General features: G+C 42.9%; 1 protein-coding gene across 1 annotated transcript in view; it reads right to left on the minus strand.

Annotated features, from left to right (window-relative positions):
* nup133 (nucleoporin 133) overlaps positions 1-23,368 on the minus strand; it is a 54,079-nt gene that overhangs the window by 20,604 nt on the left and 10,107 nt on the right. Inside the window, exons 3-14 of the mRNA XM_033026289.1 lie at positions 22,862-22,965; positions 20,589-20,687; positions 17,256-17,387; positions 16,251-16,421; positions 15,903-16,058; positions 14,186-14,256; positions 12,534-12,681; positions 12,087-12,237; positions 10,631-10,788; positions 8,831-8,922; positions 5,536-5,699; positions 2,502-2,596 (exon numbers count right to left, since the gene is read on the minus strand). Coding sequence (XP_032882180.1) covers positions 2,502-2,596; positions 5,536-5,699; positions 8,831-8,922; positions 10,631-10,788; positions 12,087-12,237; positions 12,534-12,681; positions 14,186-14,256; positions 15,903-16,058; positions 16,251-16,421; positions 17,256-17,387; positions 20,589-20,687; positions 22,862-22,965 — 1,541 coding nt within the window. The remainder of the gene's footprint in view (positions 1-2,501; positions 2,597-5,535; positions 5,700-8,830; positions 8,923-10,630; positions 10,789-12,086; positions 12,238-12,533; positions 12,682-14,185; positions 14,257-15,902; positions 16,059-16,250; positions 16,422-17,255; positions 17,388-20,588; positions 20,688-22,861; positions 22,966-23,368) is intronic.

Below are 23,368 nucleotides of genomic sequence, written 5' to 3' on the forward strand. Positions count from 1 at the left end.
GTCAGATTAGGAAAATGGGAGGTGCAACAAGACCTGGGTGTGCTTGTACATCAGTCACTAAAAGTAAGCATGCAGGTGCAGCAGGCAGTGAAGAAAGCTAATGGCATGTTGGCCTTCATTGCAAGAGGATTCGAGTTCAGGAGCAAGGAGATCCTACTGCAGTTGTAATTTCCGGAATGGCGGGATCAACATATGATGAAAGAATGTGTCGACTGGGCTTGTATTCACTGGAATTTAGAAGGATGAGAGGAGATCTTATAGAAACATATAAAATTCTTAAAGAATCAGACAGGCTAGATGCAGGGAAAATGTTCCCCATGTTGGGGGAGTCCAGAACCAGGGGTCACAGTTCAAGAATAAGGGGTCAGCCATTTAGGACTGAGATGAGGAAAAACCTCTTCACCCAGAGAGTTGTGAATCTGTGTAATTCTCTACCATAGAAGGCAGTGGAGGCCAATTTGCTGGATGTTTTCAAGAGAGAGTTAGATTCAGCTCTTAGGGCTAAAGGAATCAAGGGATATGGGGAAAAAGCAGGAACGGGGTACTAATTCTAGTTGATCAGGCATGATCATATTGAATGGCGGTGCTGGCTCGAAGGGCCTACACCTGAACCTATTTTTCTATGTCGAGTGTCGGATTTTATACTGCATTCGGGTTAATATACTATTTGAAGAGGAAGAAGGCGAGATTCCTGGTGTGAATTCCAAACATTCAGCAAAATTTGAACATTTGGCCATTTATCCTTTCTCTTTGTGGGTCTCTACAGCACTGCACGATATTAGCTTCAATACACTACTTCAACAAACAGTATTCAATAGAAGACACAGTGCCAGAATAGCTCAGCGGGTCAGGCAGCATCTCAGGAGAACATTAGGCTGTGGGCCGAGCATCAAAATGTGTCTAGAAATCAACTTTTGTGATCCATGTCTCGGAACTACATGAAATTTTGCACAGATTTAGATAAAATATAATTGAGAAGGAAGTCATAACTTGTTAGTGCCAAAAGTTGCACATTAATTATTTAAACTAATTAGAAAATGATATCGGAAAAGGTAAGCGCCATCTAGTGTCCAATGCCCATATTACATCATGGGGAGCCTATTTCCGTGCTGCAGTCTATTTGAACCATATATTATTGTACCATATATATATGACTGTATATGATGTGAATATGACTGTAATCATATGTAATTATGTATAATTATATTATATAAAAATAATATAATGGATATACTTGAGAGTGGGTATTTTGAATGAGACTGCCGCAGAGGTCCGGCTCCTGAACCAGCCTAATTAATGGGAGAGGGCAGTTCATGTGGGTTCCCCCGTTTACTGAACCCCACTGACTGCCAGTGTGCAGAGTGGGGGTCATGGCCATAGTGGGACTGGAGCAGTGCCATGCTGGGGGAAGGATAAGACATCTTCCACTGACAGGAAAATGCCTGATCTTAACCCTAACCCTAACTCTCCCCCCTTCCAGAGCTACCCATGGCTGGAGCTGGAGCCGCTTTGGAACTGGCTGCGGGCTCCGTACATGTGGCCGTTCAGCGGGTCCACTTCAGTCAGCATGCCCTTCTCGATCATCGTAGTGATGGTGGTGGGGAGCAGCACTGCCCTGCACACAGCCCGGGCCGCCTTCAGCACCACCATAGCGCCGGCTCCGTCAGACCGCCTGCTCGCTCGCTGCAACACCGGCCGTCCGACAGCCCGACCGATCCCTCGCAGCACCCACCGGCGGCCCGGGCACTCTCACCACCCACCGGCAGCCCGGGCACTCTCATCACCCACCGGCAGCCCGGGCACTCTCACCACCCACAGGTGGACCGACCACTCTCACCACCCACCGGCGGCCCGACAGATCCTCCACAGCATCCTTCGGCCTACCGACAGGCCCGACCGACTGACCCTGACCTTGAACCTAACCCTAGCTCTACATTTGTTATTTATCATTTTTATTTAACAGTTCACATCATAACTTTATAAAGATAAATCAATTGAAAAACAAAATTATCAGCAAGGTTAGCATTACCTTTATTCCTTGGAAACCTTGCTAATGTTTTGATGTAATGTGGAGGCAGCCATGATCCCAGGGTCCTCGCTGCCTAGCGACCATAAAACAAAGCGCGGGATTGGTCAATTTGCGCCCGATCTCAATGTCAAACGTGCATTGATTGGACAATTACTACTTGGAAAATTGGACGTTTTTTTCATATTTTTAAAAAATGTGCAGGTTTTGTTCTTGATGAGTTTCAGGTATGATTTATATAATATTTTCACACAATATGTTAAAAATTCAGGTAATTCCGTGAGTTGGGTCATGAACTTGAATGAAAAAGCTCCTCGGCCCACAGCCCACATGGATAGGTGACGTTTGAGGTCGGGATCTTACATAGACTGATGGTAAGGGTGGGGGAAAGAAAGCTGACAGGAGAAGTATTCAACACCTGTGACATGACATCAAGGTCATGAAAGGCACTGTGTAAATCTAAGCAAAAACTTACATCCCGAAGAAATTCCATCAAACAGTAATGAGCCTTCATTTTATCTTCCAGCTGATGAAGCAACAGCAAAGAGGTGTTGCTGAATCTATTCCCATCTGTGAAGAGATGAGGGTGACATTCTAATATTCTAATAGAATATTCACTCAAATTAGGCACTTGCTGCAATCTTCAAGGCACATGCTTTCAAAGTGCCATCTTATTAATTAATAGAGCAGTATTTTTCACCAGGTGTATTCTGCCATGAACATGAGAAGAGTTAAGTGCCATTTAAAAAAAACATAATTGCAACAAGCACCAAAGCCATAGGTAGAGGTTGTGCCTTTTGGACCTTGCGCTGGGAAGCGAGTCTGGCCCGCTGATAGTGATCACAACTCAAAAAGTGTTTGAACAGTGTTGGGACCTCGGGTGTTTTTTACATTAATAGACGACTTGGATATTAACTTAAGACGGGTTGGTTAGTAAGTTTGCGAATGACACTGAGATTGCTATGGTCACGGACTGTGAGGAAGGCTTTCAAAGTATACAGTTGGATATTGATCAGCTGCAAAAATGGCAGATTTAATCCAAGCAAGTTGCAGTTTGGGAGATCAAATGTAAAGGGAAAGTAGACCATTAATATCAAGACCCTTAGCAGCATTGACGCAAGGAGAGATCTTGGATTCCATTTCCATAATTCCCTGAAATTAGCATAAAACTATAAAGTCAAATGGTATGTTTGTGCAGCTTTATAGGACTTCGGTTCGGCCGCAATTCGAGTACTATGTGCAGTTCTGGTTGCCCCATTCTAGTAAGGATAAAGATGCTTTGGAAAGAGTGCAGAAGAGGTTTACCAGAATGCTGCCTAGATTAGAGGAGTTCAGATACAGGGAGAGGATGGACAGACTAGGATTGTTTTCTTTGGAACATCAGAGGTTGAGCAGAGACCTGATAAAATAATATGAAATTATGAGCAGCAAAGATAGGGTAGTCAGAACCCTTTTTCCAGAGAGGAAATGTTGGGTAAGAGTCTACGGTGAGGCAAAATCGACACCAGTGTGAGAAGGAGTGGTCAATACTCAACTAAAGGGGGAAAAAAAGAGAGATGTTTTTTACCTGGTTTTTCAGGTCTTTGATAAGGTGACACACATGAGGCCGCTAAAGGAAATTAGAACCCACAATATTAGACCGAAGATATTAGCATGGATAAGAAGCTGGCTGAATGGCAGAAGGCAAAGAGTGGGAATAAAGGGGGCTTTATAAAGTTAGCTGCCAGTGACTCTTTCCGCAAGGGTCTACTCTTCACATTGTATATCAATTATTTTGATGAGGGAATTGAAGGCTTTGTGGCCAATTTTGCAGATGATACGAGGATAGGTGGAGGGACAGGTAGTGTAGAGAAAGCAGGGACTCTGCAGAAGGACTTGGGACAGGTTGAGAGAGTGGGCAGAGAAGTGGCAGATGGAATACAGTGTGGCAAAGTGTGGAGTCATGCATTTTGGAAGTAGGAATAAAGCATAAAGTACCAAATGTGGAGGGGATTCAAAAATCAGGGGTGCAAAGGGACTTGGGAGTGCTGGTGCAGGATTCCCAAAAGGTTAATTTGCAAGTTGAATCGGTAGTAAGGTAAATGCAATATTAGCATTTATTTCAAGAGGATTAGAATAGATAAACAGGGATGTAATGCCAAGACTATATGGCCCTGGCCAGACCACATTTGGAGTATTGTGATTAGTTTTGGTCCCCATATCCAAGGAAGGTGCGCTGGCCCTAAATAGGATTCAGAGGTTTACAAGAATGATCCCAGAATGACTGGGTTAACATATGATGAGCTTTTGACGGCACTGGGCATGTACTCGATGAAGTTTAGAAGGATGAGGGGGAAACTATCATTGAAACGTACGGAATAGTGAAAGGCTTGGATAGAGTGGTTGTGCAGATGATGTTTCCACTAGTGGAAGAGTCTAGAACCAGAGGGCACAGCCTCAGAATAAAAGGACATCCCTTTAGAAAGAGATAAGGACAAATTTCTCTAGTCAGAGGGTGGTGAATCTGTGGAATTCATTTCATTAAGTATTTCTAAGGTAGAGATTGATAGATACCTGATTAGTATCGGTGGCATGGGTTATGGGGAGAAGGCAGGAGAATGGGGTTGAGAGGGAAAGATAGATCGGTCATGATTGATTGGCGGAGTAGACTTGATGGGCCAAAGGCCTACTTCTCTCCTATGACTAATTAACATGAAAAGGGGAAAGTTTAAAGATGTGGGGTTAGGTAAGGGGGAGGTGCAGCGAAACCTGGGCGTCCTTGTACACCGGTCACTGAAAGTTGGCTTGCAGGTACAGCAGGCAGTGAAGAAAGCTAATGGAATGTTGGCCTTCATAACAAGAGGATTTCAGTATAAGAGTAAAGAGGTTCTTCTGCAGTTGTATAGGACTCTGGTGAGCCACATCTAGAGTATTGTGTACAGTTTTGGTCTTCTAATTTGAGGAAGGACATCCTCGTGATTGAGGTAGTGCAGCATAGGTTCACGAGATTGATCCTTGGGATGGCGGGACTGTCATATGAGGAAAGATTGAAAAGACTAGGCTTGTATTCACTGGAGTTTAGAAGGATGAGGGGGAATCTTATAGAAATATATAGAATTATAAAAGGACTGGACAAGCTAGATGCAGGAAAAATGTTCCCAATGTTGGGCGAGTCCAGAACCAGGGGCCACAGTCTTAGAATAAAGGGGAGGTCAATTAAGACTGAGGTGAGAAAAAACCGTTTTCACCCAGAGAGTTGTGAATTTATGGAATTCCCTGCCACAGAGGGCAGTGGAGGCCAAGTCACTGGGTGGATTTAAGAGCGAGTTAGATAGAGCTCTAGGGGCTAGTGGAGTCAAGGGATATGGGGAGAAGGCAGGCATGTGTTATTGATTGGGGATGATCAGCCATGATCACAATGAGTGGGGGTGCTGGCTCGAAGGGCCGAATGGCCTCCTCCTGCACCTATTTTCTATGTTTCTATGTGCAGGGAAAGATTTTTTTTGAAAACAGCATTCAAAAAGCCTTACCGTTTGGTACGGATTCAGCCCAGCGGGGATCGCACGCTGGGTAGTCATTGATCAGATCTAAACTGATTTGTGCCACAGCACCATCAAGGTCAGAGTCTGATCTCAGATCTGCGTTGTCTGGGAAGATGTCCCCCAACATCGCCTGGGCAGCAACGATATCCTTTCTGGAAGTTTAAATAATCGAAACATAACACAGATTGACCCAACAATTAAATAAAGTCATCTTATGCCTTTGATTAACTAGTTGATTTAAAATTAAAAAATAACTTTTATTTTTACAAATCTGCTCCAAGTGATTTCACATTCTCTCCAAGTCCGAAACCAACTATAAATATTTTCTTGAAGCAGACCAAACCAATTTTGCATCACGTCCCTGGCTATTTTCTCCATCATATTCCTCACTGCGTGAACCTGACATCTATTGCTCAGAAGTGAAAGCTCTTACTGTCCGGTCGCATCCACAGCCACAGGAGCTTCAAAGGTTCACTATGTACAGTGCCCTCCATAATGTTTGGGACAGAGCCATCATTTATTTATTTGCCTCTGTACTCCACAATTTGAGATTTGTAATAGAAAAAAAATCACATGTGGATGAAGTGCACATTGTCAGATTTTATGAAAGGCCATTTTTATACATTTTAGTTTCACCATGTAGAAATTACAGCTGTGTTACAGTTGTGCCAATGAAAGTCAAATAAGCCGTTATGAGACTGAGAAACAAGAATAAAACTGTTGGAGACATCAGCCAAACCTTAGACTTACCAAAATCAACTGTTTGGAACATCATTAAGAAGAAGGAGCTCCCTGGTGATCTTACTAATCGCAAAGGGACTGGCAGGCCAAGGAAGACCTCCGCAGCTGATGACTGAAGAATTCTCTCTATCATAAAGAAAAATCCCCAAACACCTGTCCCAACAGATCAGAAACACTCTTCAGGAGTCAGGTGTGGATTTGTCAATGGCAACTGTCCGCAGAAGACCTCATGAACAGAAATACAGAGGCTACACTGCAAGATGCAAACCACTGGTTAGCCGCAAAAATAGGATGGCCAGGTTACAGTTTGACAAGAAGTACTTAAAAGAGCAACCACAGTTCTGGAAAAAGGTCTTGTGGACAGATGAGACGAAGATTAACTTGTATCAGAGTGATGGCAAGGGCAAAGTATGGTGGAGAAAAGGAACTGCCCAAGATCCAAACCATACCACCTCATCTGTGAAACACGGTGGTGGGGGTGTTATGGCCTGGGCATGTATGGCTGCTGAAGGTACTGGCTCACTTATCTTCATTGATGATACAACTGCTAATGGTAGTAGCATAATGGATTATGAAGTGTATAGACACATCCTATCTGCTCAAGTTCAAACAAATGCCTCAAAACTCATTGGCCGGCGGTTCATTCTACAACAAGATAATGATCCCAAATATACTGCTAAAGCAACAAAGGAATTTTTCAAAGCTAAAAAATGGTCAGTTCTTGAGTGGCCAAGTCAATCACCTGATCTGAACCCAATTGAGCATGCCTTTTATATGCTGAAGAGAAAACTGAAGGGGACTAGCCCCCAAAACAAGCATAAGCTAAAGATGGCTGCAATACAGGCCTGGCAGAGCATCACCAGAGAAGACACCCAGCAACTGGTGATGTCCAAGAATCACAGACTTCAAACAGTCATTGCATGCAAAGGATATGCAACAAAATACTAAACATAACTACTTTCATTTACATGACACCGCTGTGTCCCAAACATTATGGTGCCCTGAAATGGGTGGGGGGGGGACTATGCAATAACACTGTTATAATTTCTACATAGTGAAACTAAAATGTGTAAAAATGGCCTTTATTAAAATCTGACAATGTGCACTTTAACCACATGTGATTTTTTTTTCTGTTATAAATCTCAAATTGTGGAGTATAGAGGCAAATAAATAAATGATGGGTCTTTGTCCCAAACATTATGGAGGGCACTGTACTGTGGAAAGAGCCTTATCTCCAGGCTCAGAAATGACCTCAGGTTTGTCTCTTATTTCTAGATTTTCCAACTTGGAGAATAGTTTGCTCCAACCTTCCCTTTGATCAGATCACCTCAAGTCAAGTCAAGAGAGTTTATTGTCATGTGTCCCAGATAGGACAATGAAATTATTGCTTGCTGCAGCACAACAGAATATTGTAGCTGTTATAGTTCAGAGTTTGTTTTAAGTTGTGTTTAATAGTCTGATGGCTGTGGGGAAATAGCTGTTCCTGAAACTGGATGTTGCAGATTTCAGGCTCCTGTATCTTCTACCTGATGGCAGCAGAGAGATGAGTGTGTGGCCAGGATGGTGTGGGTCCTTGACGATGTTGGCAGCCTTTTTGAGGCAGCGACTGCGATAGATCCCCTCGATGGTAGGGAGGTCAGAGCCGATGTTGGACTGAGAAGTGTTTACAATTTTTTGCAGCCTTTTCCGCTCCTGGACGCTCAAGTTGCCGAACCAAGCCACGATGCAACCTGTCAGCATCCTCTCTACTGTGCACCTGTAGAAGTTCGAGAGAGTCCTCCTTGACATACCGACTCTCCGTAATCTTCTCAGGAAGTAGAGGTGCTGATGTGGTTTCTTTATAATTGCATCAGTGTTCTGGGACCAGGAGAGATCTTCGGAAATATGCACACCCAGGAATTTGAAGTTTTTTACCCTTTCCCCCATCGACCTGTTGATATGAATGGGACTGTGGGTCCACATCCTACCCCTTCCAAAGTCCACAATCAGTTCCTTGGTTTTGCTGGTGTTGAACAATGGTGTTGATGTGTTCAAACAATAGAACACATCGCTGTCTCCATTTGCTCGTTGGCTGATGTAGAGTGGGCCACGTTAGTTACTATAACCCTGTCATAGAAACATAGAAAATAGGTGCAGGAGTAGGCCATTCAGCCCTTCGAGCCTGCATCGCCATTCAATATGATCATGGCTGATCATCCAACTCAGTATCCTGTACCTGCCTTCTCTCCAAACCCCCTGATCCCTTTAGCAACAAGGGCCACGTCTAACTCCCTCTTAAATATAGCCAATGAACTGGCCTCAACTACCTTCTGTAGCAGAGAATTCCAGAGATTCACCACACGGTGTGAAAAACCTAGACATCAACGTTCCAGCTTCTACAACTGTTGTGCATAAAGAAAATCTTTGATAAGATTTAAATTAATTAAAACTAAGTTTATGCAAGCTGGCACAATTTAAAACTCTAAACCAATGTTTAATTCCAGTGAATTTTCGCTGCATCTACGATCTAAGTAACAATTATGCATTTCACAATCAGTCCTACCTGCAATACATCACAAAGGCAGTTTTCAGCATCTTAATTTTATCCTCTTGTGGTTCCGCGGCTGTTCTTTCAAATGGCTGCCCAACGTCACCCTGGGAGAAGAAATCTAAATTTGATTCTATACACATAAAATCACAAAAAATTAATTGAAGCACAATTATAGCAACAAAACCAGAGATCAATGTGATGAGGACACGTGGAAAACAGTGGACAAGTAAGAATGACCTAATAATCTATATTTTGTAGAAACAAAGAACTACAGATGCTGATTTATACCAAAAATAGATAGTAAGGTGCTGGAGTAACTCAGCAGGTGACATCACCTCTGGAGACAAAGAATGGGTGACATTTCAGATTGGGACCCTTCTTCAGACAAGACCATCTATATTTTGAGCATTTTTAAACTTTATAATCCACTATTTGAGTCGGTTCAATGTTATGTGTCATCTGCAAATTTGCAGATGACACAAAGCTAGATGGCAGTGTGAACTACGAAGAGGATGCTAGGAGGTTGCAGGGAGACTTGGACAGGTTGAGTGAGAGGGCAGTTGCAGTATAATGTGGATAAATGTGAGGTTATCCACTTTGGCGGCAAGAACAAGGAGGCAGATTATTATCTCAATGCTGTCAGATTAAGAAAAAGGGAAGTGCAACGGGATCTGGTGGTCCTTGTACACCAGTCACTGAAAGTAAACATGCAGGTACAGCAGACAGTGAAAAAAGCCATAGCATGTTGGCCTTCATAACGGGAGGATTTGAGTATAGGCGTAAAGAGGTCCTTCTGCAGTTATACAAGGCCCTGGTAAGACCACACCTGGAGTATTGTGTGCAGTTTTGGAGTCCGAATTTGAGGAAGGACATCCTTGTTATTGAGGCAGTGCAGCGTAGGTTCACGAGGTTAATCTCCAGGATGGCGGGACTGTCATATGAGGAAAGATTGGAAAGACTGTGCTTGTATTCACTGGAATTTAAAAGGATGAGAGGCGATCTTATAGAAACAGACACAGTCTAAGATTAAAGGGGAGGCCATATAAAAGTAAGATGAGAGAAAACTTTTTTACCTAGAGAGTTGTGAATTTGTGGAATTCTCTGCCACAGAAGGCAGTAGAGGCCAATTCACTGGATGAATTTAAAAGAGAGTTTTAGATAGAGCTCTAGGGGCTAGCGGAATCAAGGGATATGGGGAGAAGGCAGGCACGGGTTACTGATTGTGGATGATCAGTCATGATCACAATGAATGGCGGTGCTGGCTTGAAGGGCCAAATGGCCTCCTCCTGCATCTATTTTCTATGTTTCTGTCAATTATACCAGAGAAGCAATGATATTGTGTTAAAAGATATACATGCGTACAATTTCCAATAGCTCAATGTAACATCATTTTGGGTAAATGGCTACATTAGAAGACATAGAAACATAGAGAAATAAGGGCAGGAGTAGGCCATTCGGCCCTTCGAGCCAGCACCGCCATTCAATATGATCATGGTTGATCATCTAAAATCAGTACCCCATTCCTGCTTTTCCCCAGATCCCTTGATTCCTTTAGCCCTAAGAGCTAAATCTAACTCCCTCTTGAAAACATCCAGTGAATTGGCTTCCACTGCCTTCTGTGGCAGAGAATTCCACAGATTCACAACACTCTGGGTGATAATGTTTTTCCTCATCTCAGTACTAAATGGCCTACCCCTTATTCTTAAACTGTGACCCCTGGTTCTGGACTCCCCCAACATCGGGAACACGTTTCCTGCATTGGAAGCCACACGCTGATCATATCTTTTCCCTCCACGGCGTATGTGACCTCACCTGTGCTGCTGCTCCAGAGGTAGATAAAGCCAGAGAATCTTCAATGTTTTCAGGTAGCATTGACACGCTTTCCTTGGGGCGAGCAGCAACCAAACCACTGTTCCTGCAGAATAGGACAGGATACCCAGCAAAGCTTCCCCCACCTAGGATACCATCACCTGCAAGTTCAGAGATGTAGCCCACAATTAAAAACACAAACTATCGCACAAACCCACAAGTTTTCAGTAGCGACTACAGACTGGTGCATTAATCCATGTGCCCAGAGTGCTACAAATTGAACCAATCCATTCACTCCTGATTCTGGCACTGATCTCTTCTGCGCCAATTCACAGCTCCAGACACAGCTTCCGCAGCAGACAAATCTTCAACATTATCTCAGTTGGCATGTCCATCATCTTTCAGTATCTCTAGACTCAACTCTTAAATCACATATATTCCCTTTGTTTTCTCGACCTTCCATCTCACTCAATCAATTTTTTACCCTGGAGCTTACCACAAAGGGTTTGGCTCACAACTAAACTAAATTGAACTAAACAAGGCATGTTTAGGAGAATGGTGTATGTGGTTGCACATCACCTTCAACAGTCAGGCCAGTAGGCTATTTACATATAAGAGTACTGAAATAACTCAGCATCTCTGGAGAACATGGATAAGTGACGTTTTGGGTCGGGACCTTTTTTTTTAATTGATTTGGCTATTGACTATTTACTTATTATTGAAACCGGCCGCACATGTGAAAGTTTTCCAGAAGCAGTCCCACAATATCAGAGGCTAAACACTCTGTAATCTTACCAGGTACTGAAAAGCCTGGATCGAGTGGATGCGAAAAGGATGTTTCCACTACTGGGAGATTGGACCAGAGGGCACAGTTCAGAATAAAAGGATGTACCTTTGGAAAGATCAGGAGGAATTTTCTTTGGTCAGAGGGTGGTGAATCGGTGGAATTCATTGCCATGGAAAGCTGTAGAGCCCAAGTCATTTGGTATGTTTAAAGCAGAGATTTACAGAATCTTGATTGATAAACATGTCAAAGGTTATGGAGTTGAGGGAGAAAGATAGATCAGCCATGATTGAATGGCAGAGTAGACTCGATGGGGCGAATGTGTGCTCCTATGACTAATGAACTTGAAACAAAGGTCTCAATCTTCAGCCCACCTATAAAGTGAAAAGTTGTGCCTGTGTGAAATTAATCTTCTTTACCATAGAAAATAGGTGCAGGAGTAGGCCATTCGGTCCTTCGAGCCAGCACTGTCATTCAATATGATCATGGCTGATCATCCAAAAATCAGTACCCCGTTCCTGCTTTTTCCCCCATATCCCTTGATTTCCTTAGCCCTAAGAGCTAAATCTAACTATCTCTTGAAATGACCCTATAGTTTAAGAACTTCCCAATTTAGAATTATTGTCTAAACAAACGTAGCAAAGAATTACTAAGTAAATGTTTTACAAAAGATACCTGGCATATTCAAGTTGATTTTCTCCTGAGGTAGACCAGCTCGTCCAGTTACAGTGGAACCTGCAAAGACCATATCATATGTATAGAGGTATGCAGCTGGGCTTGAGTAATCTGGTATCAAAAACCGCTGGCATGGGATCTCCTCATCTGGCTGAAAAAGATTTATACCATGTTAAATCAAATCATCGATAAGCAACAATCTCCCACTACTTCATCTCACTGCATCAGTAAATTCACCCAAAGGTAGATAAAAATGCTGGAGAAACTCAGCGGGTGAGGCAACATCTATGGAGCGAAGGAATAGGTGAAGTTTCGGGTCGAGACCCTTCTTCACCCCAGCATGCTGATCTAGGTTCCCTTTAAATAACACCTGCACGGTTCTCAACTGCTCCCCACAAGTTCTAAACTCCACAATAAATGGAGGTAAAGAGCACTTACAACCATTACCTGGTATAAAGGATGATACTCAGTGACCTCCATTCTAATTTCATCAGTTATTCGATATCCATTATCTTGGACAGTGCCTAAAATGTAGTAGATTAAGCATGGAGAGTCTCCCTGGCTCCAAGCTGCCATCAAAACCACCAGACCCTCTCTGGAAAACAAATTGAAGACTGAAACATTGCTGCCCTTTCAGAAGGTTGCATCTTGAAAATAGATGAAGTCAGACTTCAACAAACAACTTCTAACCAGTCCATCACAGGCAGTTGGTCCAGGAAACTGAGAATGTGTGGACAGAGTGTGGGACAAATGCAGCAGAGACAACGTCACATTGTGCACCAAAGACTCCCCCATGCAGGAGAGCGCAAACATAGATATAGACAATAGGTGCCGGAATAGGCCATTCGGCCCTTCGAGCCAGCTCCGCCATCCAATGTGATCATGGCTGATCATCCACAATCAGTACCGCGTTCCTGCCTTCTCCACATATCCCTTGATTCCGTTAGCCCTAAGAGCTCTAACTCTCTTCTGAGTGCATCCAGTGAATCAGCCTCCATTGCCTTATGAGGCAGAGAATTCCACAAATTCACAACTCTCTGGGTAAAACTGTTTTTCCTCATCTCAGTTCTAAATGGCCTACACCTTATTCTTAAACTGTGGCCCCTGGTTCTGGACTCCCCACAACATCGGGACCATCTAGCATGTCCAATCCTTTAATAATTTTAGGTAAGATCGCCTCTCATCCTTCTGCATTTCAGTGAATACCAGCCCAGTCGCTTCATTCTTTCATCATATGACAGTCCCGCCATCCCGGGAATTAACCTGGTGAACCTACGCTGCACACCCGCACTCATGATCAGCCTCTCCCCCATACAATGGGAAATGACTAGATACATCTGTACACTAACAGGAAAAGATCAGAACTGAAATTAGGACATGAGAAAAAGACGTATTAGGATTGAGCAATAGGAAATCAAATTCTTGAAACATGGGATCCCCTGGACTAAAGTTCAGCTGATCCTCCAGCCTCTCTGCGCACCCCACTCTCCCCCTCCATCCGACTGCAGATCCAACTTCCAAATCCACATGCCCACCTCTGGTAAATCCCACCTCACCCTTTTTTTTAAATGAACAAAGTTCTTCACCATCGTGACCTCGAATTAATCCAGAACCTTCGTACAGTCAAGCAATTGGTCTGCTGGTGCAGAAAACAAGGTGGGGCTTTCTGATGGATAAATTAGATTGCATCCAATTTAATATTAATTACCACTATTGGACAGGATGCTGCAAAGATGTCTTCTTCAAAGTTCCAATTTTGTATCTATGCCTGTCTCAGTAAACAAACTAATGAGGCTGATTAGGATCTGCAGAAGGAAGCAGCTTGACGGGCTTAATGGACTTTCATTACAACGCCTTATACAAATATAGACACAAAGTGCTGGAGTAACTCCTTGGGTCCAGCAGCACCTCTGGAGAACATGGATAGGTGACATTTCAGGTTGGAACCCTTCTTCAGACATTTCTTGTGCAAATACCCTCTTCAACATTTTGTACAAAATGAATTGTTCAATCTGATTGTCGGACTTCACATGGAAACATTTGATGCCAATAGCATGAGAAGAACTCAAAACAAATGCAGTAACAAAGACTCCACTTACTTGCTCAGTTGCAAATCTAGATACTGCACATTGATTCCAGACTTATCGGTTTCATAATTTTCATCAGCTCCCTAGAATTCGTGAAAGATTTTGTTATTATAGTAATTATTGTGGGGATAAAATATTCTGTTATATTTCGTTTAAGAAGGAACTGCAGATGCTGGAAAATCGAAGGTAGACAAAAATGCTGGAGAAACTCCGCGGGTGAGGCAGCATCGATGGAGCGAAGGAAATAGGCAACGTTTCGGGTTTCGACCCAGAACGTTGCCCATTTCCTTCGCTCCATAGATGCTGCCTCACCCGCTGAGTTTCTCCAGCATTTCTGTCTACCTTCTGTTATATTTCCTTTGTTTAGCTTCTCTTGTTGAGATGTCAACTAAGCAACCAATCCTGTGGTGCACATCAATTTTCATTGAAACAATCCTTTGGTTACTTGATACCCACAGGGTGATTCTATAGATAAATCTATTACTCTGCCACTCCACATCACAGCCCTCTGCCTCTTTTTTTAATATGGATTACGGGTTGTGCTGCAAAATTCAAATATTGTTATATACTTTCATTGGCTGATTACAATATGAGAGCCAAGAAACAATGCCTGCAAAAGTGTTGCGATTGATAGGTTGTCATCTACGGCCATGGATTCAGCTTAGTTTGGAATTTTTACACCCCAATTTCGTGTGGAGTTTGCATTGTTTCATGGGCAAGGGCATCACATTGCTCCACGTTCAAATACACCCCCCCCCCCCCCCCATTCAAACTGGCACCACCCACCACACAGGTACACATTTGGATTTGCTGCCAATTTATGTTGATGGTAAATGATCAATTGCATTTCTTTACAATTCCATTATTAGGTCATGTGATAGGAGCAGAATTTGGCCAATCGGCCCATCAAGTCAACTCCACCATTCAATCATGGCTGATCTATCTCTCCCTCCTAACCCCATTCTCCTGCTTTCTTCCCATAACACCCATATTAATCAAGAATCTATCTCTGCCTTAAAAATATCCATCGACTTGGCCTCCACAGCCTTCTGGGCAAAGAATTCCACAGATTCAGTACCGTCTGACTAAAGAAATTCTTCCTCATCTCCTTCCGAAAGAAACGTCCTTTAATTCTGAGGGTATGACCTCTTGTCCCAGACTCTCCCACTAGTGGAAACATCCTCGCCACATACACTCTATCCAAGCCTTTCACTCTTCGGTAAGTTTTAATGAGGTTCCCCCTCATCCTTCTAAACTCCAGCGAGTACAGGCCCAGTGCCGTCAAATGCTCATCTTGTTAACCCACTCATTCCTGGGATAATTCTAGTAAACCTCCCCTGGATTCTCTCCAGAGCCAGCACATCCTTCCTCAAATATGATGCCAAAAATTCCTCACAATTACATCGTCCTCCTTTAAATGAAAAACCATGAAGTATGCTTGGATTGAACTACTGTTGTTGAGACCATGACAAAATATGGCAGATTGGTTATGACGCAAAGATTTATTGCTTGGCAAAGATTTGTCAATTCATTTAAAATAAACAAACAATAGCATGTCTTTTGGGATCACCTTTGGCAATTAAACCTTTGGCAATGCAGGTAGATGGGACGGTGAGAGTAAGTGTTCGGCACGGACTAGAAGGGCCGAGATGGCCTGTTTCCGTGCTGTAATTGTTATATGGTTATATGGTTATAAAACGAACCATTATGCTAGATGCTTGCTGCTTACCCAAATGTAGTTTCCCAGGTCTCCTTTCATGGATCGGTTTAAGTCCCAACTGAAAACATGCCGTTCAGATGTCTCATCCACTTCCCATTTGTCCAGGCTAGAGTTAGTCAGGGTATAGAGGCACTCGTTCTCCTCATCCCACAGTACAGAGCTTAACTGTCATGGGAAGGAAAAGAATGTCACAGCAAGAACCCACACCTTACGCACCAAAGTGAATAGCAATGATCGACATTGACTACTTTTTAAACCTGCATTGGAAAAGTGGCAAATTTCTTTACGTGTTCAACAAAACAATGAACGCAACAAATCAGTCTGAGCACATGAATCCATGCAGTTTAAAATTCTTACCACATCATTGGCTGTGGGGGTGAGAATGCCAAAGAGTGAAGAGACCCTGCGACCCAGTCCCGAGAGCATCCCCTGTCCCTGCTGCACGGGGCGGAAGCTCACTCTTCCCGAACCATCCGGTGTTAATCGCAGCAACTGGTTTTTTTGGGAAGCAAGAATAAATCCACCTACCTACAGTAAAATAGAACAAGCAACAGCTTAACAAATTCATTCACCAATAAATAGGATTCAAGCAATACATAGGCATTAACCTAACTCTGCTCCAGTTACAATCCACAGCACTAACCTAGAAGTGAAAAAGCTGCAAGAATCAAAACCCAGTCCCAAATCAAAGCTCACTTGATCTAAATCAATCTTAAGAGTGGTTTTCTTAAAATGTTGCCTTAAAGTCTCAATTCTCTGTGAAGCAAATTGCTAATACATCGGAAACTTGAAGTTCCGTCCACCAGGCAAATCCAACTTGCATATTTCACATTATGACATGGGCGTAGTTCTACATTTCTTATAGACATTTCTGATACACTTTAAGGAAAACTGAAATATTCGTGTTCCCAACATAACGAGTCTATATATAAAAACATACAAAATTCTTAAAGGATGACAGGCTTGATGCAGGAAAAATGGTCCCCATGTTAGGGGATTCCAGAACCAGGGGTCACAGTTTAAGAATAAGGGCTTGGCCATTTAGGACTGAGATGAGGGAAAACCTTTTCACCCAGAGAGTTGCGAGTATGTGGAATTCACTGGATATTTTCAAGAGAGAGCTTTAGCTCATAGGGCTACGGGAATCAAGGGATATGGGGAAAAAGCAGAAACGGGGTACTGATTTTGGATGATCAGGCATGATCATTTTGAATGGCGGTGCTGGCTCGAAGGGCCGAATGGGCTCCTCCTGCACCTATTTTTTTCCCTATGTTTCCATATGATGGTTACAGATCACAAAGCCTCATTCCACTACTGCTACTCCACCAACCCAACACAAAGTTTGCCCATAATAATACAAACCGTTACAGAAGTCAGACACTTCCACTCAGCACTGTTAAAATCCACAGTTATTTCTGTACAAGATTCTTCATGGGTCAAACTGGGCCAATAACATATTGTACCCCGCCTGGAAGCTGCCATCACCGACACACACTGAAAAACAGGGTATCAGAAGGATTAATAAAACAGCAAAACATTTTTTTCATATTTTTAGCATTGAAAGTAGAGAATCCATAATCACACATAAATCTGTAAGTATTCAAAGATAATTTTGTATTTTAGTTATGGTTGCCATAATTTACAAAGAGCAATGTTTAACAGTCCTCATGAACAAAGCTCAAATTACAGATGAGTCTGTTTAAACAACATCAAAATGGTGCAGCTGCGCTGGGGTGCCATCTATGTAGAGTTTACACGTTCTCTCTGTGACAGCGCAAGTTTCCTTCGGGTGCCTTGGTTTTCTCCCACATCCCAAAGATGTGCGGGTTAGTAGCTTAATTAGGTCACAAGTGCTAGGAACAGAATTAGGTAATTTGGCCCATCAAGTCTACTCTGTCATTCAATCATGGCTGGTCTATCTCTCCCTCCTAACCCCATTCTTCTGCCCATAACCCCTGGCACCCGTATTTTAATCAAGAATCTATCCATCTCTGCCTGACTTTGCTTCGACAGCCTTCTGTGGCAAAGAATTCCACAGATTCACCACGCTCTGACTAAAGAAATTCTTCATCTCCTTCCCAAAAGGAACATCCTTTAATTCTGAGGCTTGACCTCCAGTCCGAGACGCTCCCATTAATGGAAACATCCTCTCCATATCCACTCTATCCAAGCCTTTCACTATTCGGTAAGTTTCAAGAGGTCCCTCCTCACTCTTCTCAACTCCAGCGTCCAGTGCTGTCAAATGCTCATCATATGTTAACCCACTCATTCCTGGGATCATTCTTGTAAGCCTCCTCTGGACCCTCTCCAGAGCCAGCACATCCTTCCTGAGATATGGTTCCCAAAATTGCTCACAATACTTCAAATGCGGCCTGACCAGCGCCTTTAGAGCCTCAGCATTACATACATGTTTTTGTATTCTAGCCCTCGAGATAAAAGCTAGTATTGCGTTTGCCTTCTTTACTACCATTTGAATTGGCAGATTAACTTTTTGGGAAACCTGCACCAGCACTCCCAAGTTCCTTTACACCTCTGATTTCTGGATTCTCTCTCCATTTAGAAAGTCTACACCTTTATTCCTACTACCGAAATGCATGACTTCCCGCTTTGCTACATTATATTCCATCTGCTTCTTCTCTGCCCACTCTCCCAACCTGTCCAACTCCTTCCGAAGTGTCCTTGCTTTCTCTACACTACCTGCCCCTCCACCTATTTTCGTATCATTGGCAAACTTGCCACAAACCCTTGAATCCCTCATCCAAATCATTACTATACAACTTGAAGAGTAGCAGCCCCAGCACTGACCCCTGCGGGAATCCACTAGTCACTAGCAGCCAGCTAGAAATAGCCCCCTTTTTGCCACTCTGCCATCCAGCCAACCTGCTTCCATGCTAGTATCTGCCCTTTGATACCGTGGGCTCTCATCTTCCTTAGCAGCCTCATGTGTGGCACCTTATCATAGGCTTTTTGAAAATCTAGGCAAACATCCACTGACTCTTTTTTGTCTGTCCTGCTATTTACTTCCTCAAAGAATTCCAGCAGATTCATTAGACAAGATCTCCCCTTCACAAAACCATGCTGACTTTGGCCTATTTTATCATGAACTTCTAAGTACTCTGCAACCCCATTCCTTATAACGGACTCTAATTGGCCCTCTGTAAATTGCCTCCAGTATATAGGGAGTGGATGAGAAAGTGGGATAACATAGAACTAGTGTGGATGGATGATCGGTGGTTGGAGTGGACTCGGTGGGATGAAGGGCCTGGTTCCATGCTGTATCTCTAAACTAAACTAAACTAAACATGATCAAAAAGACAGCAACATATCTGAGGAAGGATGTGCTGGCTCAGGAGAGGGTCCAGAGTTGGCTTATAAGAATGATCCCAGGAATGGCTGGGTTAACCTATGATGAGCGTTTGATGGCACTGGCCCTGTACTCGCTGGAGTTTAGAAGAATGAGGGGGGACCTCATTGAAATGTACCGAACAGTGAAAGGCTTGGATAGAGTGGATGTATCCACTAGTGGGAGAGTCTAGCACTAGAGGTCATAGTCTCAGAATTAAAGGACGTTAATTTGGGAAGATGAGAAGGAATTTCTTTAGTCAGAGAGTGGTGAATCTGTGGAATTCTTTGCCACGGAAGGCTGTGGAGGGCAAGCCAATGGATATTTTTAAGGCAGAGATAATATATTGGTGATTAGTACAGGTGTCAGAGGTTATGGGGAGAAGGCAGGAGAATGGGGTTAGGAGGAACAGATAGATCAGCCATGATTGAATGGCTTTATAGGCCGAATGGCCTAATTCTGCTCCTATTACTTATGACAACCCTACGACTGTAGCAGAACTAGAGAGAGGAAAATGGAAAAATGCCCTAAGCCCTCCCTAATTTTGGACTTTTCATTTATCAAAATATTTCAGGTTTTATTTACTCTGTTCCTGCTTTTCAGTTTTTCCTAGTCATAGAGTTGTACAGAGCAAATGCAGGCCATTCGGCTCAACTCACCCATGACGATCTAAGTTCATCCCATTTGCCCGCGTTTAGCCCTATCCCTCCAAATCATTCCTTATCCATGTACCTGTCCAAGTGACTTTTAAATATTGTTGTTGTACCTATCTCGGCTGCTTCTTCTGACACCCTCTGTTTGAAAAAAAGCTTTTGGGAAATGTAGGAAAGCTTGTGTATTAAATAGAACAGAGCTGGGCAGAAATCTATCCCTGAATATCAAACAAACCCCGGAATTAACTGCAGTTTTACAACTGCCAGTCCCTTCCTTCATGACCCCGAGCTCATTATTCCTTCAATCTAAGGGTAGTGAGATCGTAGGACACACTGCCATTGGAAGCAAATTAGATAAATGGCACTAATATCTTTTAAGGAAACTTGGCTAATATGCAACAAAAGAAGTTAATAGTCAAAGCAGCTGGCCAGGAGATGGTCCAGGCTGGCGCCCAATCACCACATGGTGGCTGAGTGTCCATGTTTCTGGACTGTGAACCTGAATTTCATTCTACATAATTTCTCTGTTCACTTTTTAGACTGTGAACGAATCCATTCAAGACATCGCTGAAGAGACTACAATGCAGCAGACTAGGTATCGGGCCAGCACCACCATTCAATATGATGATGGCTGATCATCCAAAATCAGTACCCCGTTCCAGCTTTCTCCCCGAATCGGCAGAGCACAATAGCACTCACCTGTGAGGAAGTGTGTTCATTTGGATGTGATAAAGCCACCAGGTCTGCAACGTAAGGGAGGTCACAAGGTGGCAAGTGGAATTCTTTACATACAGACAGCTGGCAGAGAAACACAAGTCTAGTTAAAATCCAGAAATGTGCAAATTATATCTATAATTTTTATTTTAGACATCAGACATTTTTAAAGCAACACAAGGATCAAGTTGAACGCAAATGTAGAGATTGTACCAACTACAATTTAACATTAATATAAACTTTTCATCTTTTTAGCAATGTAGGTTTGAGTTCTCCCACCAATTTTCCTCACCTTCTTTGTACAATAATTTGCCTGAAATAAATTACACGCTGGAAAGTGTGCAGAGAAGATTTAAGAGAATGTTGCCATTCAAGTAATAAAAACTTTAATACTTGGAGCACAGGAGGGTAAGGGGTGATTTTATAGAGGTGTATAAGACCTTGGGTATGCAAGCAAAGAATTTCACTGTGACTTGACACATATGACAATAAAATATTCAATTCAGTATTCAATCATGATGGGAAAAGACAGGTTAAATGCAGTCTTTTACGCAGAATAGGACAATCAATAGACAATAGGTGCAGGAGTAGGCCATTTGGCCCTTCGAGCCAGCACCGCCATTCAATGTGATCATGGCTGATCATCCACAATCAGTACCCCGTTCCTGCCTTCACCCCATATCCCCTAACTCCGCTATCAAGAACCAGAGGACATAGAATTAAGTCGAGGGGGGAGAAATTAAATAGGAACCCGAGGGACAACTTTTTTCATTTTACACACAAGGGTGGTAGGTATATGAAGCGAACTGCCAGAGGAAGTAGTTGAGGAATGTACTATAACATTTTGCAGGTATTGTCCAAATGTTTTTTAAACATTTAGACAGGTCCATGGATAGGTTAGGTTTAAAGAGATATGGGCCAGACGCAGGCAGGTGGGACGAGTGTAGATGTGGCATGTTGGTCAACGTGGGCAAGATGCAGCACTTGAGGTAAAGAAGTAAACTATTCACAAGGAATCAGCCAACAGCGGGCAAGAGTAAGCTGCCACTCTTTTCTAAAGCCTCATTCAGTATATTTCCGCCCAAGAACACACTTTTAGAAACATTGAAAATAGGTGCAGGAGGAGGCCGTTTGGCCCTTCGAGCCAGCACCGCCATTCATTGTGATCATGGCTGATCATCCACAATCAATCACCCGTGCCTGCCTTCCCCACATACCCCTTGATTCCACTGGCCTCCAGAACTCTATCCAGTCAATTGTTTGTGTCCACTAGAGTGCCAACCTGTGAGGCACTCTTAAGACAGCTGATGTTTAGTTTTATGTGTCGCCTGGACAAATCAGAGAACCACATAATTGAAGCCCTAGTCAGCCCTCTGAAAAGCTGCTATAGATTCACTTCTAGGCTAAGACGGCATTGGTGCAATAGCTTATATATATTTTAGGCTAATATGCAATTTTTTAATGTATCTTTGTAATTCTTTGTACTGTTTGATGTGTTATATGGACCTGTGTCTGAAATAAAGCTTTAATAATAATAATAATAATAATAATAACACTCTTTTAAATTCATCCAGTGAATTGGCCTCTACTGCCTTCTGTGGCAGAGAATTCTCTGGGTGAAAAAGTTGTTTCTCATGTCAGTTTTAAATGGCCTCCCCTCTATTCTTAGACTGTGGCACCTGGTTCTGGACTCCCCCACCATTGGGAATTTTTTTCCTGCATCTAGCTTGTCCAGTCCTTTTATAATTTCATGTTTCGAGAAGATCCCCTCTAATCGTTCTAAATTCCAGTGAATACAAGCCCAGTCTTTCCAATCTTTCCTCATATGACAGTCCGGCTATCCCGGGGATTAACCTCGTGAACCTACGCTGCACTGCCTCATTAGTCCTTCTTCAAATTAGGAGACCAAAACTGCACACAATACTCCAGATGTGGTCTCTTTACTCCTAAACACCTGTGTTTCATAAGCTAACACAAGGTTGGCCAGTTTATTCAATGCAAGCAGAAGCTGAGTGAGGTAGTGTTAGAGTCTTGGCATTACATCTCACCAAAGCTCACCCGGCTTTGGAGAGCTGCATTAGGCTGGAGATGTGGAATGCAGATGGAATTCCCCCGCCGAAAACTAGCATCCTACATTGCAATAGCCAAGCACAACAGAGTTCTCACACATCAAATCATATCCCAGTTGCAAATTCTCTCTTTTATATTCGACAAACTGAATTCTAAATCAGTTGGCAACAGTTAATAGCGTTTGTTACCTTAGCAACAGACATCTGGCCAATCTTCCAGACAATTAGCTTTTCACCACAGACAAGCCATGCCCATCCATTTTCACTAATTTTAACACTTAGTGGCTCATCCACTGAAAGGAAAAGTAATCAATTAACAAAATGCCACTTACAATAGATTAATACAAGCACATTCATTAAAATAAATAAGATTCATATTCCTCTCACTTAACCAGTATGCCCCATTAAAAAATACTCAAGTACTTTAAGCCAGCCACTGTGCACCTCCGAAGCTTTCTATCAGATTTAGCAAGAAATGCCTTGGATTTTTTTAACTCGAGGCAAGATACAGGTAGGTCAGCGATAACGCGCGTTCCCACTAGACAAGGTGAATACAGCGCGAGTAATGAATTTGAGAACACTAGTTGTAGGGTTCAACAAAACCCATTTCTATGGTTCCATTCCCTGCAGCGAGCAAGCACTATTGTCTCTTAAGATCACAGCTTCCACTTTAACCACAGGTGGCCAATGAAATGG

This window comes from Amblyraja radiata, chromosome 8 (genome assembly GCF_010909765.2).
Source record: "Amblyraja radiata isolate CabotCenter1 chromosome 8, sAmbRad1.1.pri, whole genome shotgun sequence".
Taxonomy (NCBI): Eukaryota; Metazoa; Chordata; class Chondrichthyes; order Rajiformes; family Rajidae; genus Amblyraja; species Amblyraja radiata.